Raw genomic sequence first — 17151 nt, 5'->3', positions numbered from 1 at the left:
TTTCAGAGTGCCTATGTGGGACCCACAGTCACTCTTTGGAATCAAAGATGGGGTCCCTGACTCTCTGGAGCATTGCCTCTCCCCCTCTCTCTCTCTCTCTCCCCCTCTCTCTCTCTCTCTCCCCCCCCCTCTCTCCCCCTCTCTCTCTCTCTCCCCCTCTCTCCCTCTCCCCCTCTCCCCCCTCTCTCTGTGTGTGTGTGTGTGTGTGTGTGTGTGTAAAAACAGGGGTAGTGGTGCCAGTGGATATGTGGAAGCTCCAAGATTAGAGGCAGCTAATGACATCCAACATTATGCAAGAGTCAGCAGGGCCTCCCCTTCCTCTCCTCCACCCCTCCAATTCAGCACCAATGGGCCACCCAACCCACCAGATTCTGAGGTGCACAGGGGGCTGCATAAGGAAGGGAAATCTGTTTCATCAGTGATGCATGTTCCATGGGTGGATGGACACTGTTGGCTTTCACCCAATGTACCATATAGATGCAGTTGGTGAGGGAAGAGATTTAATAACAGAGCGGACAACTATCTTCAGCTTTTGCTTACAGACTTCATAAAGCAGCCTGGTTGGCCACTTATTATGTCATGATTACATTTAATATTACATTACATTAATTTTCCTCCAAGCAGCTCAAAGTAGCATGCATAGTTCCCCTCTTCCCCATGTTATCCTCACAACAACCCTATGAGATAGTTTAGGCTGGAGAGACAATGACTGGCCCAGTCACCCAATGAGCTTTGTGGGTGAGTGGGGATTTGAACCCTGGTCCCCCAGGTCCTGGTCCAACACCCTGACCACTACACCACACTTTAGGAAGCAGGATGCTGGAGTAGATGAACCTTGGGCCTGATTCAGCAAGGCTCTTGGAGAGGAGGGAACAGGGACTGGCATTTTGATGCCAATGACATTATGTGAACATGGTGGAAAAACTTGCACGGATCCAACAATAAAAACTTGCACAGATGAGCAGCGCCAATGCAACAATAAACACCTGCCTGGAAGAAGCCTTAAATGGCTGGACATCTTTAAAATCCTGTGAGGACAGAGCTCAACAACAAAGAAGGAACAAAAGAAGAGGAGGAAATAGATGAGCAACAAACTACAACTCACCAGCCATTTGCTGAATGCCACTGAAGGCACCCAAGTTACTGGAGGAGGTTGCTTGCTGCAGAAGCTGCAAATAAACAACAACAGCAACAACATTAATGAGGTTAATAACGCAACAAGTTAAAGATTAAAGCAAAATTATCTGAATCAAATTAAATTTGGGATACTTATAGTTTCCTTTACATTTATACAGTCTCTTGCTTCTGCCTGGTGTTGGAATGAAGGTCCCCAGAGTCGATGCTGTAAATCCATATTAATGTCTAATCTCTATTAAGAAACACACAGACACTGGGGAAACTCAATAACATTGCTGCTTTAAAACAATTAATCAATTTACTCTTTTTAACAGCCAGGTGTTAAATCTATTTCAGCCCGACGTAGCGTGACTAATCATTGCCCTCTGCAGTCTAGCAGTTACTATAACTCATCTCCGTCAATCACAGCCTATTTTCCACCTCCCCACTTAAAACAGAGGCTTATTTCTTTGGTGTATGTCTGTAGTGTATGTTCAGGTGAGAGCGCACAACTTTGCATATTCCAACATGCTGGGGAGGGGAGGGATGCTTAATCAAAGGGCCCAAGGACTTTATCCTGAAGAACTGTGTTTGGGTACTTCTGAAAGTAGTGCAGCCCTTTTCCCCCAAAACAGCTGCATTCACCAGGCGCACCAAAAGAGCCACACAGAAGGCTAAGCTCACATATGCATGTGCACTACCTGATGGCTACAACATCAGGTGGCTATTTGCATGTGTGAATGGTCCACTGGACACATAACATCGCAAATAGAACATTTACATGGAGACAGTTCACACATCCAGTTGCCCTCCATCCAGTATAAGGAAATCAAGTGATACTCAGGCATGTGCAAAACAAGTTCTAGCCACAGATACACACAGATCTAGACACCCCTACCCTGTGATTCCCACTGCACATTATATTCTGCCTGGTTGTGTTCTATTCATCATGGTGAGCAGAATCTTCCCCCCAAACCCCCCCCCCCCCCCAGGGATATAGATACTGCTCCGTTTGTAAGTGAAAAGTCATACAAAGTGAGGGAAGGCAACATCTTTCACTAGGTGTTATTTTGGAATGTTGAACTATATCTAAACCCGATTCATGCATTGCTCTCAAGTGGGGCATTCCCATGGCAACTGAGGAGCGGGGACATGCTTTAAGCGCCCCTGACATTGCAGCTCCTTCTGCAATAACTGTGTGTCGCCTATGCTTCTCTGTTGAGAAATCCCTACACACAAGTCTCAGAAGTCTCCACCATGCAGAGCAACTGCATGTGCAAAGGTGAACACGTGCAGGGATTTCTCTGGAGATAACCACGTGCAACATACATTTATCTCAGAAAGTAGTTGAGATGTGGAGGGATTGAAAATGCATCAACACTCTATAGTCACCACAGAAATGCAATACACATGAGTAATGTGTGAATAGGGGTATAGTAATACCTCAGTTAACCAATCTTCCAGGAAGGAAGCTCCTTTCAAGGGTTTTTTTAAAGCTGAAACTGACCAGCTTTGCTTTGCTTTGCTATGGATAAACTTTCAAGCCTGTGCCTTTGCTTTAAGGTGAAATTGACTAGCCTGTGCCTTTGCTCTGCTATCAATAAACTGATAAGCCTGTGCCTTTGCTTTGCTAGAGTGAAAGTGACAAGCACCCGCGGTGTGTTTGCTTTGCATTAAAGAGATCTCTTGCTGGGGAGGGAAGGATCCAATATGATTCAGAGGAGGGGAGGGGGTGGGTGCCAGGTAGGCACTCTTTAAAGCCCCTGTTGAAGATGCTCCCACCATCTATGAGCAGATGTAGGAACTTACCCCTATTCTTTCCATGTTATTCCTACCTCTGGTACCAAAGTTCCTGTTAAAGAAGTAATGTCCAGAAACTGAGGTATTACTGTACATAAAATTCTTCATCAGGAAGTTGCCTCTTCAAACAATGAAAAGATGATCCCATATAAAGATACTGCATTTTGCATCATCTTTACTGGAACTACAGCTGCCTGTATCGACATAACAAAGGAACATTGGCCAAGATCTGAACTTGGGGAAAGGAGGATTTTATAGGAATTCAGCAATAGGCCAATCCATTTTGAGAGGGGCTGCAGTCTTAACTTCACACAGGCCTATGAATATTGCATGCTTGCACTTTTAAAAAATATTATTATTATTATTATTATTATTATTGAAGCAAGTTTCTAATCCTTAATATTGTGAGAATAGGATTAAAATGGATTGCATCCAGACTAATTATTGTGTCCTACATTCTACTCAAAGGAGACCCACTGAAATTAATAAACCTAAATTCATCATGGCCATTAAAATAAATTGGTCTGCTCTGAGTAGGATTAGCACTGGACGCAACCCTAAGTTATCTGAAGTTAGTTCCCATCAAAATCAATGGGATTTAAGCAGTAAGTAACTTGTACCTTTGATTTTAGTTAGAACTAAGTTCAACTAACTTAGTTTGGGTCCATTCCAGGCTATGGGCAATGCCTAGTTAAATCTGAGAAGGTAAAGGGATGGCTGAGCAAATTCCAGTGGACGGGTATGGGAGGTCCAGTGTTTTGTATAGCTCTTTGTCTCTCCTGAAACCTCAGAACAAATTATACAAAGCAAGGAATATATGCAAATCTGCATATTGTATAAAGAGCATAGCATACAGCTCCTCTTAGCATAGGCTATGGATTACCATACATAGTGTAGAAATGTGTTTTTATTCAATACTACCTTGACTTTATGACATCATGGCTGATATAGTCCTGTCCTGTTATACAGTAAATATCAAAGTCAACTCTCTTTGAAAAGCTGGCTTTTATTTAGAATGACTTGCAGGGATGATTCTGATGTAACACTTCTGAACTTTCAAACCACCAAGGCTTGCACAAACCACAGTTTGCAAGTTTAATGTCATGACAAACCATGGTTTGATTGAACCAGAGTTGCTCATTCAGCTGAGCACATTGAAGGGAAATGGTCAAGGGAACTTATTCCTGACCTTCCAAATCATGGTTTGGATGATGGGAAATGTTAAATCTGAACCAACTCACAGGATAACAAAGTGTACAAAGAATCTCTTTATCAATCCATATCCAATTATTTAATATAAAGTATATATGTTAAATGAATGCATATGATGTCATTCATTTGTGCTGGTGGTTCTGCATTCACAATATATTTATGCAATAAAGCCTATTTTATCCAGATTCGATGCAGGGAATGGGGGGAGAGAGGAGAGTCACTGTGTACATTTAGATAATCGAGATTTGGATAATTATTTTTCTTGAATTGCTGAGAGCTCCACTGAATATGTCTATATTTGCAAGCCCATACTACGTTTATAAACATGTAATATAAATAATGAAGTAAATAGCTAGCATAGACTGAGCACTGAGCTAGATATTATCTTAGCAAACACTGAAGTTGAAGTCTTCAGATAATGGAAGTTTAGGGGTGGGGGCCCAGACAGGGAGGCTCAATGGGTAGGAGGGGAGGGGTGCTTAGACTCTCCCATGCCTCTGATTCTCCCTTACAGATTCCTTCTTCCTCAGCTATTTTTCGCTTAGCTAGACTTACTTTTGATTTTTGGAATCTAGATGGTGGAAAATAATTTTAAAACATCTGGGAGGAGGTCAGCTCCTCTTGCAAGCAAACAGCAATGGACCAATTGATCAATTGAGCGTAGTACTGTCTACACTGATTGGCAGTGGATCTCCTAGGACAGCCTTTCCCAACTAGTGGGCCACCAGATGTCGTTGGACCACAATTCCCATCTTTCCTGACCATTGGCAATGCTGGCTGAGGCTGATGGGAGTTGTGGTCCAACAACATCTGGTGGCCCACTAGTTGGGAAAGGCTGTCCTAGGCTGTCAGACAGGGGACATTCCCAGCTCTACCCGAAGATGCTGCTGGTGACTGAATCTAGGACCTTTTGAGTGCAAAGCAGATGCTCCCTGTATTAGCTGTTCTGTCCTAAGATAAATTGTTGATCTATCCTGCCAGGTATTGCCTGCTCTGAGTGGCAGTGGTTGTCTAGTCTATAGTCTTTAGCAGAGGCCTTTTCCAGCCCCGCTACCTGAGATCTTTTTAAACACAGATGCCAGGGATTTAGAGGCACACCCAATGCAGCCAACATGGGGCTGAAGTTTGCTTTGCATGCACACACAGACCCATTCAGCTGCATGCAAAAGAAACCTGTGTAGTCAATCTGTATAGAAGAGAGAGAGAAATACGGCCTGATCAGACTGGCCAGGCCAATGAAGAGTGGCAGCTTTTTCATCTTTTATAGCTTTGGCAAAATGCTTCAAAACTTGGACACTTTCTCTCTTCTCACATTACTTTTTTAACTCTAATTTTAAAGTGTGCACCTGAAATGTTTTATGCTTTCACCTAAGTGTGTGACATATGCCTGCTTCGAACCATGTGTACAAGAACAGGGGAGCAAGGATTGGCTAACTGCATATACACGTGGTAAAAAAATGAGTTTCACTGAGGAGTGAATCTCCTCCTTCAAATACATTAAAGTGAACCCCCTCCAAATGCATCACACTTCATATCTCTACATTAGAGAAAATGAGCAATTTCCCTCCAATCATTTTTCAAAGAGATTTCTCTTTTCCATTTTCCTTACAAAATGCAAGGAAACTTCTGATAATTATTGCTCTTCTTCTGTAATGCAAAGTGGACCTTGCAGAGTAAACCAAACATAATGAATAGTGCAATTAGACACATGTCTACTCAAAAGTAAACACCACTGAGTTCACTTTCCAGGTGAAAGTGCAGAGAATTGCAGTCTTACGCTGCAAGATTTTAGGAGTAAACCTCACTGAATTCAACGGAACTTACGTCTGAATAGACCAGCCTTTCCCAACCAGTGTGCCTCCAGATGTTGTTGGACCACAATCCCCATCTTTCCTGACCATTGGCAATGCTGGCTGAGGCTGATGGGAGTTGTGGTCCAACAACATCTGGAGGCACACTGGTTGGGAAAGGCTGGAATAGAGAGTTGTATAGGATTGTGATGTTAGCTTACAGAATGCTTGTGTGATAGCCATTTACAGAGGGAACATTTCAGAATGGAAGAATAAAATGGGAATGTGTGAAATGTACAGGCTTTCAAATAGATTCCATAACCTAGCCAGAATTGAGAATATAATTAATATAATTATAATTAATCAGACATCTTTCAATTTCTCTGAAAGGCTCATATTCAGCTTTCAGGTATGTGGTTTTTGGTTGCTTTTTAAAAAAACTGACTGGATTAAAGGAGAGACATACACAGAACTGAGCATTTGAAACAAAACAAAACAAAACAGTGGAAAGCACAGTGAAGCCACAACATTTTTACCATTGAAATAGTGCAGATATCAATTAGATCTGCTGTCTGCCATTGACACATACATATCTGTGCGCCTGGACACACCATGCCTCAGAAAACTGATCATTCACTCGGAACTTCATTTAAGCATCAATATTTGATATTCAGATTGTGAAATGTAACTATGTAAATTTGAGAAAATGACTGTGGATCATTTCCCCAAATTTCATTTCAGTCCTTGCCTTATACTCAATTGCATCTTTAACACAGTACTGTCAATTTGCATGACAGTTTAATGAAATATATATTCCCTGCTCTGCTTAAAACATATTCTGCTAAGTATGGCAAGTTTGCTTTGAAAGTGCTTGTAATCAAATTTGATGATTACTTACAGCCAGGTACTGTGGCGTAAGTCCTCCAAGACCTGTGAGATTCCCCCAGGTGGCAGTGTTGAGCTGTTGCATTTGTTGTGCCAACTGCTGTTGTAAACGTCTCTGCTCCTTGTCCTTTTGGGTATCAGCAAACTTCACGACTATTGGTGAAGAACAGCCCTGCGATTGGACAGATTGGTGGGGGGAAAAATCATTCTAGCATACATTTACATGAGTCTTTTCCTGAGGAGTCCCTCCCCGACCATCTTGAGATGACTTGTATTAATTTAATTTAATTGATCATATGACTCATGTAAAGGTGTGCAAATGTTTGGGCTTCTATGCAGCTTGGCAGCGAAAGAGAGAATGATTCCTAGTACATGATGTTACTATTCCCTGTCCTCAATAGAACACTCTTTAATATACTTCTAGATAGAACATTAAAAATGCTTTTTAAAGTTAGCATTCATCTTCCTCTGTTTTAAGGAAAGGCTAGTTCTGTTATATATCATTGGTTTTGAAGAGAGAGAGAAAGAAAGATCAGAGTTGTAGATTCTTTGTTACATCTGAACTCAGGAGGGGGGGCGTCGCTCTAGTTTATTCATACCCTAGCTGGATCAAACCATGGTTTATGACTTTAGCTTGCTTACTAATCTTAATTCAGAGCAGAAGTGGGGAGCCTGTGGCCCAACCTGCACGGCCAATGGTCAGGAATGAAGAGAGTTGTAGTCCAGGAAAATCTGGAGGGCCTAAACTCCAGTCTAAACTTGTGGTTTAGCCTAACCTGCCCATCCAAGTTCAGATGTAACAGGGAACTCTGGCTGGTTTAAAACCAGAAGCAGATGCTCCTAATCCCATCCTCTGGTACACATCAGAGGAGTATAAGAGAGGGAGGACTGTGGAAGCATGAAACTCAAGCACATAATTGTTCTGAAAATGTTAACATAACATGTGATTGCTCATATAATGTTAAGTCATGGTTTAGTGTTACATTTGAACTGTCCCAAAGATGATAAAGATTGAAATTCCTCATCCTTTTCTTTTGAGTGCTACACAAAATTTTGAAGCAGTTGTATTTAAATGAGTGGTTTCTTTTGCAAGTCTAAAGTTGCAATCCTAAACACACTTACTAGTGTGTAAGTCCCACTTGAACCTATTTTCAAGTAAACCTTACGACTGAGCAACAGATCAATCTACAGAAGTTCTTTCTTTTCTTTTTGCCATCAAAATAAATAAATTAATAAACAACGCATGCTTTTCTCTAAAGAGATACACAGCAGAACAATAATCAGTTTTTTCCCCTAACAATAAAAAATTATGAGATGAAACTGTGATGATAATCTAGCTGGTGCAGAAAAGTCCCAGTGATATGCTGGCTTTCAAATGATGAAGCTGAGAAATTGATTGCTTCGGGGTGCAAACCACATCACAGTTCATTGCTGAAACATCCATTGTTTTTAATGGCTCTAAATTGCACTCCAGAACAATAGCATTATGGGTGGTATTTAGTGCTAGTCCTAGTGAGAGTAGACTCATTGAAGTTAATAGGCAGGACTAACTTAGGTTCATTCATTTCAATGGATTTACTCTCCAAGCCCTACACTTGCTTAATTAAGTGTAAGGAAACATCTTTCTATTTTGGGGGTGGGGAGGACAAGTAAAAATTAGACAGAAAAAAATAGAACTGATGGAAGAATGGCCTGTAAAGATTACAGATGAGTCATCAAGGCATCATTGTTGCTTCCTCAAAATAGTTTAAACATTAATTCAAAAATATGTTAAATGTTGGCTCTATAAAAATTGAGGCTGTCCCCCCCCCCCCTTTACAGGACAGAATAGGCAATATGGCAAGTTTGGATTCTGTTTCTGGATTCTGATTTTGTAGGAGATGCAAGCTGCTAACTGCATGCTCCCAATACACACATGAATGAAATTCTTAAAATCTCTTTTCAAAAGAAACAGAAACAAATTTCAAGGACAGGAATATGGGATAGCACATCCAGAGTACAATCTTGCAGCTCTGAGCTTCACATGACAGCCAATATTGTATTTATGAATGCTTAACTGGCAGTAAATTGTATAAAACAATATTGCAGCATTTTATGAATCTATAATTCCCCCCCCTCTGTCTGCTTCATATTTCATCAGGGCAGAATTTGAAGAGAACAAACATCACAAAGATTGAAATCGTACATATCAAAGTGACTTCGTATGAGAAAAGAATTGTTATTGTCATAACTAATTTGTTCCATGATAAACAAGAAAATTAGTGCTTCTATCTAATGCAGTGCTTGAGCATAACCTCATCTATCTGTCTGTCTGTCTGTCTATCTATGAGGTTAAAATGAGATGCTGTTTGCAGCTTTCTTTTTTAAAAAAGTGGGTACAGAGCATAGGGGTTTAAATAGCAATCTAAGAAGCCATTAATTTGAGGGAACACTAGTTCCTCACAACATTTTCATGGTCATCATTCTGGATTTTGCACTTGCACTGAAAAATATGTCACAATGGTGTGTGCTGAAGAAGTGAAAATAATGAAATCAGGGGCAGAAAATAACGTTTCAATTGAAAATAACTATTTCAATTGAAACCTGATTGTATAATATATAATCTTCCATTTGAAAAGAATTCTCTTTGCATTAAACATGAAATCAAATTGCCCAGGGGTATTATAGTTTCTGGTTGAGTGTCCAGATTTAATATTAGCTATTGAAAGTCAACTCTTTACCATAATAGCATTGATATTAATAACCAAGGAGTGGGAAACATAACAGTATATAAACATAAGAGTATATTGGCCTAAACCAATATACACTTCCTTTTCCCCATCCTATTCACCATCTTAAGATGAGCAGGCATTTCCCCATTTAGTTATTCTATGGTCTCTCTCTCTCTCTCTCTCTCTCTCAAATCCAGCTTTTGTACTTTTCCTTTCAGCAGTATTCCAAAAGATGCTCCTGATGTTTCTTTCTGAAGACATTGGTATACTCTCAGGAGTCACACCCATGTCTGAAGATAGTAAGAAAGCAAAACGAAAATTAATGACATACTTCAACATTGCTTTAAAGACTATCTTCAGACACAGATGCAATACATAAGAACACACTCAGTCTTTTAAAATAGCCACATAAAACGTGATCCCCCATATTCACATTATGCTTGGGCCAGGTTTGCTCCAGCCTTGATGCAAATCTTGGGGTGTACTAACTGGAAAACCCCTTATCAGCACTGATACATGCTTGATGGCCTTGTAGTAATGCACCAGAACCTTGTACATTGGTAATGCTCTATCCTCCACTTTGGATTGCATGCTCATCTCTGCACAAACATGTGCTGCATGGGTTAGCATGAGATGCCCATATCTATGGCTGGCAGGATTTGGTATGCTGTATGAGTGCAACTGAGGCAGCTTTGCATGTTATAGGAAGCAGCAGGAAAGTGAGCCATGTTTCCTTGACTCCTGCTTCTCAGGTAATGTGCAAAGGAGTGTAATCATGCATTACTGTACTACCCTTGGAATGTCACCCCTTGAAGCATGGGGTGGGAAGGAGCCTTGTAAGAGATGTTATCTAACCTCTGGCTCAATGCACGGAGTCCAGCATCCCCCCCCCACAACTGATGGTTGTCCAGTCTCTGCTTGAAGACTTCCAGTGAGGGACAGCCCACCACCCCATTACGTAATTGCTGTCATTAGCCAACTACTGTTACAGTCAAGAAGCTTCTTTTAATGGGCAACTGGAACCAACCCTCCTGTTACTTATGCCTGTTAGCGATAGACCTCCCCTCTGGGGCAGTAGAGATTAAGTCTTTCCTTGCTTCTCAGTGACAGCCCTTAAGGGCTCATTCAACTTTCCTGTTTCAGTGCTTCCGCATCAAGCGTGGACTCCCCCCCCCCGCACTTCATTTCAAGGAGCTGCTGCACGTCACTCTTTGTATGTCTGGCTGGTTTCATCCCTAGAATGCCCAGAGATGGGCTTGATTGAAGACCCTTATGGTTAATAGCAAGCTGGGGAAAATTCACAGAACCTGGCCAGAACATGACATGGAGACTTGCCTAGTGACATTGCTCTGCAAGGGAGAGATTTTTGTGTGTGTGTTTTTGCTATATAAAACATGGCTGAGCTGAACTGTCACCTACTTACATTCCAGGGTTGATGGCAAGGTCAGCTTCAATGCTGATGATAGTCTCCATCACCATATCTACCTGTCTGAAACCCAGTTTAACAGCCTACCACATGATAGCAATTACCCGATCAAGTACTTGTATGGGACATGATTTGGTATACCTGCTCATACAAATGGCTTCCACTGAGATCAGTGAAGTTATGGGACTTGAAGATTATCAAATATAAGAAAGGCATTAATTAAATAGATAAACTTACATTGGTAATCTCAGAATAATCATATATTTCTAAGCAGATTGTAAATACAGTCTCAAAAGTAAGTTCCCAAGAGTGTGGCTAATTTTATATATTTATTTATTTATAAACATATTTGTATACCGCTATTTCATTTCAAAAAACATCAAAGAGGTTTACAACAAATAAAAACCATTAAAAATATAGTAAAAACAAGGCCAACTACTACAAAGAGAAATCTTCTTAACTGCCTGCATAAGCCTGGCAGAACAGAAAGGTTTTCAGTAGGTGTTTAAAGGTTAAAAGAGAAGGAGACAGCTGAATCATTTTTGGCAGAATATTCCAGAGAAAGGAGCCAATGACACTGAAGACTTGATTTTGTGTCGATGGTAAATGAGCCTTGCCAACTCAAGGGACAACTAGCGCCACTCCTGTAGATGATTTCAGTGATCAAGCTGCGATATAAGCGGCCCCTAAAGTACCCTGGACCTAAGTTGTTCAGGGCTTTGTAAATTAATACAAGGACCTTGAACCTGGCTCAGAAGTAGATGGGCAGCTACTGCAGATGTTTTAAGTGTGGTGTCATATGTTGCTGGCCATGTGTCTCCATCAGCAATCTGGATGCCACATTTTGCACCAGCTGAAACTTCTGAACCAGGGCCAAGGGCAGCACCACATAGAGCGCATTGCAGTCATCCAGCTTCAAGATTATCAATGCATGGACTATAATGGTCAGGCTATCCCTCTCCAGGAATGGACATAGCTGATGAACCAGACAAAGCTGGTAAAAGGCACTCCTAGCCACAGAGGATACTTGGGCCTCTACTGACAAAGATGAACCAAGGAATACCCTTAAGCTATGGACCTGCTCTTTCAGAGAGAGCGCAACCCCATCCAGGACAGATAACTTGCCTATCTCCCAGACATGAGAACCACCTACCCAAAGAGCCTCCATCTTCCCAGGACTCAAGCACAATTTATTGGCCCGTATCCAGTTCACTACAGCATTTAGACACCGATCCAGACCATTCACAGTTTCTTCTGATTTAGTGTACTGATGAAACCTTGCTCCAAATCTCCTAATTACCACTACAAATGGCTTCATATTGATGTTAAATAGCACTGGTGAGAGAACCTTACCCTACAGAACCCAATAGCACCAGTGCTAGAGGACCGAGGAACACTCACCCAGTGCTACTCATTAGACATGGCCCTGAAGGTAAGAGCAGAACTGCCATAATACAGTGCCTCTGATGCCCATCCCACTGTCAGTCCTGGAGAATATAATGGTCAATGGTATAAAAGGCCACTGAGAGACTGAGCAGAAGTAACAGAGCTGCATTTCCCGTCTCTCTCACACATCCATCAGGATGACCAAGGCTGATTCTGTTCCGAAACTGGGTCTGAATCCAGATTGTAATGATCTAGATCAGCCTTTCCCAACTAGAGGGCCACCAGATGTTGTTGGACCACAATTCCCATCTTTCCTGACCATTGGCAATGCTGGCTGAGGCTGATGGGAGTTGTGGTCCAACAACATCTGGTGGCCCACTATTTGGGAAAGGCTGATCTAGATAATCAGTCTCATCCAGGAATACCTGGATTCCTGGCTGCAGTTACACCAAAGGCCACTGTAGTATTCTCCTTTCCACTGTGGTGTCATCAGGGAAGGACTTTGGGGCAGAAGCCTGGGGGCCCCATTCAGAAGAATGGGCAGGAGTGCCCCCATACAGAGTAGGCTTAGCTTACTACAATTTGAAGTAAAACAATACACATCTAAAGAAGGCCTCATATGATCATTAAGTCTAGAGATGAAAATTACCTAACCACACCACTGCTTTGCCACCTCAACTCATGCCTAAAGAGAACAGCAGGGTTGCCAGTAACCCTGGCCACACCAGCCACACTGCTCAACACTCCCTTAATTTTCTCAATGGACTACTTCTAGAATCATCAGAAGGTTCTAAAATAGGCCTCGCCAAGCTGGTGAAGTCCAGATATTTTGGACTATGACTCTTATCACCTGCAGTCACAAGTACTGGCTGGGGCTGATGGGAGTTGTAGTACAAAACATCTGGAGGGTGCCAGAATGGCAAAGACTGCTAAAAAGTAGAGGTTGTATCCAGTGCCGCAGATGTGGAGTTCTGTTCATGCAATCAGTAGCCTCAAAATTTCTGCACAGCCTCAAAATTTGCTCTCGACTGGAGGGTCAACCCATTGGGGCATATTTTGAGGGTGGGTCAGGGGCTGCAGGACAGAGGGGGGGAAAGTTCCACTGTTCAAGTGGAGGTCTGCTGTGCTAGCAAAACAGCAGTCCTGGATACAATAATTTTCATATTTTTGAGGATTTAATCCACTCCTGTTTCAAATCTTCTCCAATCAGGAGAAGTTGAGTTCATTACCAGGGTTTTTTTTTAACTTGAGGTCCATGGTCCCCTAGGTGGTCCATGGATGGACTTCAAGGGGACCATGAACCAGACACAAACAACAACAACGCAATAAAATATTGTATTATTTATTTATTTATTTATGGGAGTCCATAGCTTTCATCAGATTCTCAAAGGGAATCTGTGACCCAAAAAAGGTTAAGAACCAGTGTTTTAGACTCAGACTATGACCACACTAGTCACCTACAGCAAAGCGTTTCCATTGGCCACAGCTGGAGGGGCAATGGGTTGATCTGCCAATCACTTGCGAAATCTTTGTGAAGCTGAATTTATATTATATATATATATATATATATATAAAGCACTCCAGCTGATCCCACCAGGTTTTACAGTAAAAAGGGGCAGGGTTTGACTTGCGATGAGTGCCCCCATTTTCAGAAAAGAGAGGTAGAGACACACTGGAACCAGCAGAACAGTAAGTGTGTCTTTACCCTGCTATACCTCTCCTTTTTGCATTGAGGCAAAAAATAATAAAATGCGTTTGCTAACATTGCAGGGTAGGGCACAGAAGATGAGCAAAGGTTCCTTACTGAACCCAAAGAGGTTTCTTTTTAAAGTTCCTGTTTTTTTAATATTAATGTGTGCATACAGACACATCTTTCTATTTAAATGTCATTTAATAGTGAAGACAATTTGGATTCCTTTCTGTGGCAAAAGTCACATCTAACGATGTAGACTCTCAATGCCTAAAAAATGGATCACACTGGAAAGAAAAACAGATTGATTATAAAATATCAAAATAATCTCAACTAAAGTCAGGAGATATTGGAAAGACAATAGCTTTGCAATGCCGATATCAATATTTCCGGAGAATACAGAAGACAGTGACATTTTCATGCACTTTTATATTTTTAATTTCTTCTTTGTTCAATACACAAAGCAGTTCAATGACATGGACACACTGTTGGGATTTTTTTTAAAAAGTACCCAGCATGCTTTGGGAGAGTAAAGCATTGCAAAGGGGGGGGGATATTATTACAGAAAGTCGAACAATCCTCATTTAAAAAGAAAAGCAAGAAACAAGAAAAAAAAGCAAGAAACAAGTACACACTACATCAAAATGCTGTTTTAGAGGAGATAATCAATACACAGATACAGTATACATAATACAATATAACATGCATTCTCAGATGATTAAATTAGAAGATCCAGAATAAGACATAGTCAACTTGTGAGGCTTTTTGTGCAAAATTCTGAAAGACCATGACATAAATCACAGACTGCAAAAAAACCACACCTTTATTAAGGCACATATATTTGAAAAGTTGGTTTCTTTCACTAGTACATGCCAAAGGTGGAATGGAAGTTTGCTCTCTCACGGAGAGACTAGCAATTTATTGTTTTCTGAGATAATTTGAATTTTCAGTGCAGTAGGCTAGTTGCAGTAATGGATGCTTGTATGCAGGGAAAAAAATATCTGCCCTTCCCCAAATCGCTTAGCCAGCTTGAATTTATGACTGGTGGCCTGAAGTTCACAGATTGTTTTAAAGTAATATAAAGGACAATTCAGTGTGCCAAATGCATACGTATTTTGCCAGATGGCAAAGTGGCATTTCAACGGACTATTTCATATTCTGCTAAATGCCACCACATTGCGAAATCACAACAGAGGAAGAGATCACCCTGCGTTCTCAGACAATTAAGGGAACTAAATGTCACAGAAATGGGGAAACAAAAGAGAGGAAGTGGCAGGGAGTCAGCGGAAGTTTAAGTCTGTGATTGTCATGTGCCTGATCTTCTCCAGGAGAGCATGGCTTTACATTCTCAATCATTTGCACAAAGGAAAGAAAGAAAAGGGCAGACGATACAGTACTGTACCTCCATGGTCTGAGACTGGTGCATGGCTTTGATTGCATTCTGTGCCATTGCCCTTGTCGAAAATGTGACAAACGCACAGCCTGTGGGAACAAGGGGACAAGGGAGCAGGAAAGACAAAAAAAACAACAAGACAAAAGGGTTGGACGCTTGTTAAACCAACACAGTCTACGAGAACGGCCACAAGACGACACTGTTCTCTGTAGTACATAACATTAAAAAAAATAACAAAAAGAAAATAAAACCACTTTTCTAATTTATTTGGCTCCACAGAGTGCTGGCTTGCTACTCTGGCCATAGACTGGCGGGGGGAGGAGGGAGGAAAGAGGAAGGAGAGAGGGAGGGAAGGGGGAAAGTGAGTTTGGGTGAGAAAAACAACACAGTTTGGGTGTTTCCTCCACCTGTCTAGGCAATAGGGTCTGAAAACCAGTGGGGGACTCCCAGAGGCATCTCCCATTCACTGAATCTTTGCTGGCTGGCTATTTAAGATGTTCAGGCATTTAAAGGTATTTATTTAAAACCACAGTGAGAAACTACTACACACTTCATGAGCTAACACATGGTTTAATAACTGAATTAAGCCGAATTCAGCGTTGGGCCAATGACATAAGCAAAAGCTACAGTATAAATATGATGGGTTTTTAGTTTAAAGTACTAAGGGGCGCAGGCTCTGGCACGTGGCTGCTGCTTTTGCAAGCAAAGCTTTACTACAACAGTTTCAGGACGTCACACTCAGTCCGACACAAGTGCCTTCAGATATTATTGAACAAGCACAACTAGCCAGTTATGAAATCACTGATTCAGTGTTCAGCTGCTGGTATTTCTTGCAATGTAATCTAAGGAGGCTTCTCCATTGCTTTCCACCCAACATGATGAAATATGCCAGCTGACCATATGTTATGAGATTATACAGGGTGGGATTGAGGGAGATGCGTAAATTACATTATGATGGGGGTACTACTTTAAAATAATGCCCAAACCATCATCAGTCAACTCCGCAATAATGTGTCTGTATGTGTGTGTAGGTGAGCGCGTGAGATTTTACTCATCCCAAAATAAAATATTGGTTTTAAATGCTTACCAAAAACAATATATTTCTGAGGACAATGACTTTGCACTGTGACTATGCTGTATTGTACGTCGCTCAGAGTGGCTGGGTAACCAGCCAGATGAGCGTCTAACAAATTGAATGAATGAATGAATGAATGAATGCACTGAGCATACAAGTATCTACACTTAAATGACCCTAAAAGCTCATTGCTCTGATCCAGGCATCTGCCTATGCTTAGGTGTGTAGATGTGCTATGTCATGATGGGAGCAGATTGGTTCACACAAACAAATGCAAAGAGATCTCCTTTGTCCATATGAATGAATAGTCATGGGAAGAAGCAGGCATATTATACATTGGGGCTCCTGGGTCTGGGACAGATTGCTAGTTAAAATAAACAGTAGGTACCCTCTACAGTAGACTATTTACCTCTGGTGACTACCGAAGACAGAGCAGTAATTTGCATGGGGCTCCTTCAGAATTATCCACAGCTGAGAAAATTATGTTTCCTCATCATGGATGAAAAATAGTGGCCTTAACTCCAGGAAAAAAAAAAGAACACTGCTAAACCTGGACAGCCTTAGAAACATGACTCATCTGAACCTTACATTGAACCTTACCAGTCTGATCAGCAGCTTAACACTGTAGCAAATGTCTACAGTGTAGAGGGACTACAACTGACTATAC

General features: G+C 41.4%; 1 protein-coding gene across 19 annotated transcripts in view; it reads right to left on the bottom strand.

Annotated features, from left to right (window-relative positions):
- Positions 1-17151, bottom strand: part of CELF2 (CUGBP Elav-like family member 2) — a 672363-nt gene that overhangs the window by 59231 nt on the left and 595981 nt on the right. For 12 of the 19 annotated variants that reach the window (XM_061638323.1, XM_061638322.1, XM_061638327.1 and 9 more), the window contains 4 exons: positions 15419-15498; positions 6817-6975; positions 1286-1369; positions 1106-1169 (listed from right to left, as the gene is read on the bottom strand). In XM_061638323.1, the coding sequence (XP_061494307.1) occupies positions 1106-1169; positions 1286-1369; positions 6817-6975; positions 15419-15498 (387 nt within the window). The remainder of the gene's footprint in view (positions 1-1105; positions 1170-1285; positions 1370-6816; positions 6976-15418; positions 15499-17151) is intronic. The other 7 variants (XM_061638326.1, XM_061638328.1, XM_061638330.1 and 4 more) reach the window with 1 other exon arrangement.

The sequence above is a fragment of the Rhineura floridana genome, chromosome 8 (assembly GCF_030035675.1).
Source record: "Rhineura floridana isolate rRhiFlo1 chromosome 8, rRhiFlo1.hap2, whole genome shotgun sequence".
NCBI lineage: Eukaryota > Metazoa > Chordata > Lepidosauria > Squamata > Rhineuridae > Rhineura > Rhineura floridana.
The sequence above is the reverse complement of the archived record's forward strand: the minus strand, read 5'-3'. Positions and strand labels throughout refer to the sequence as shown.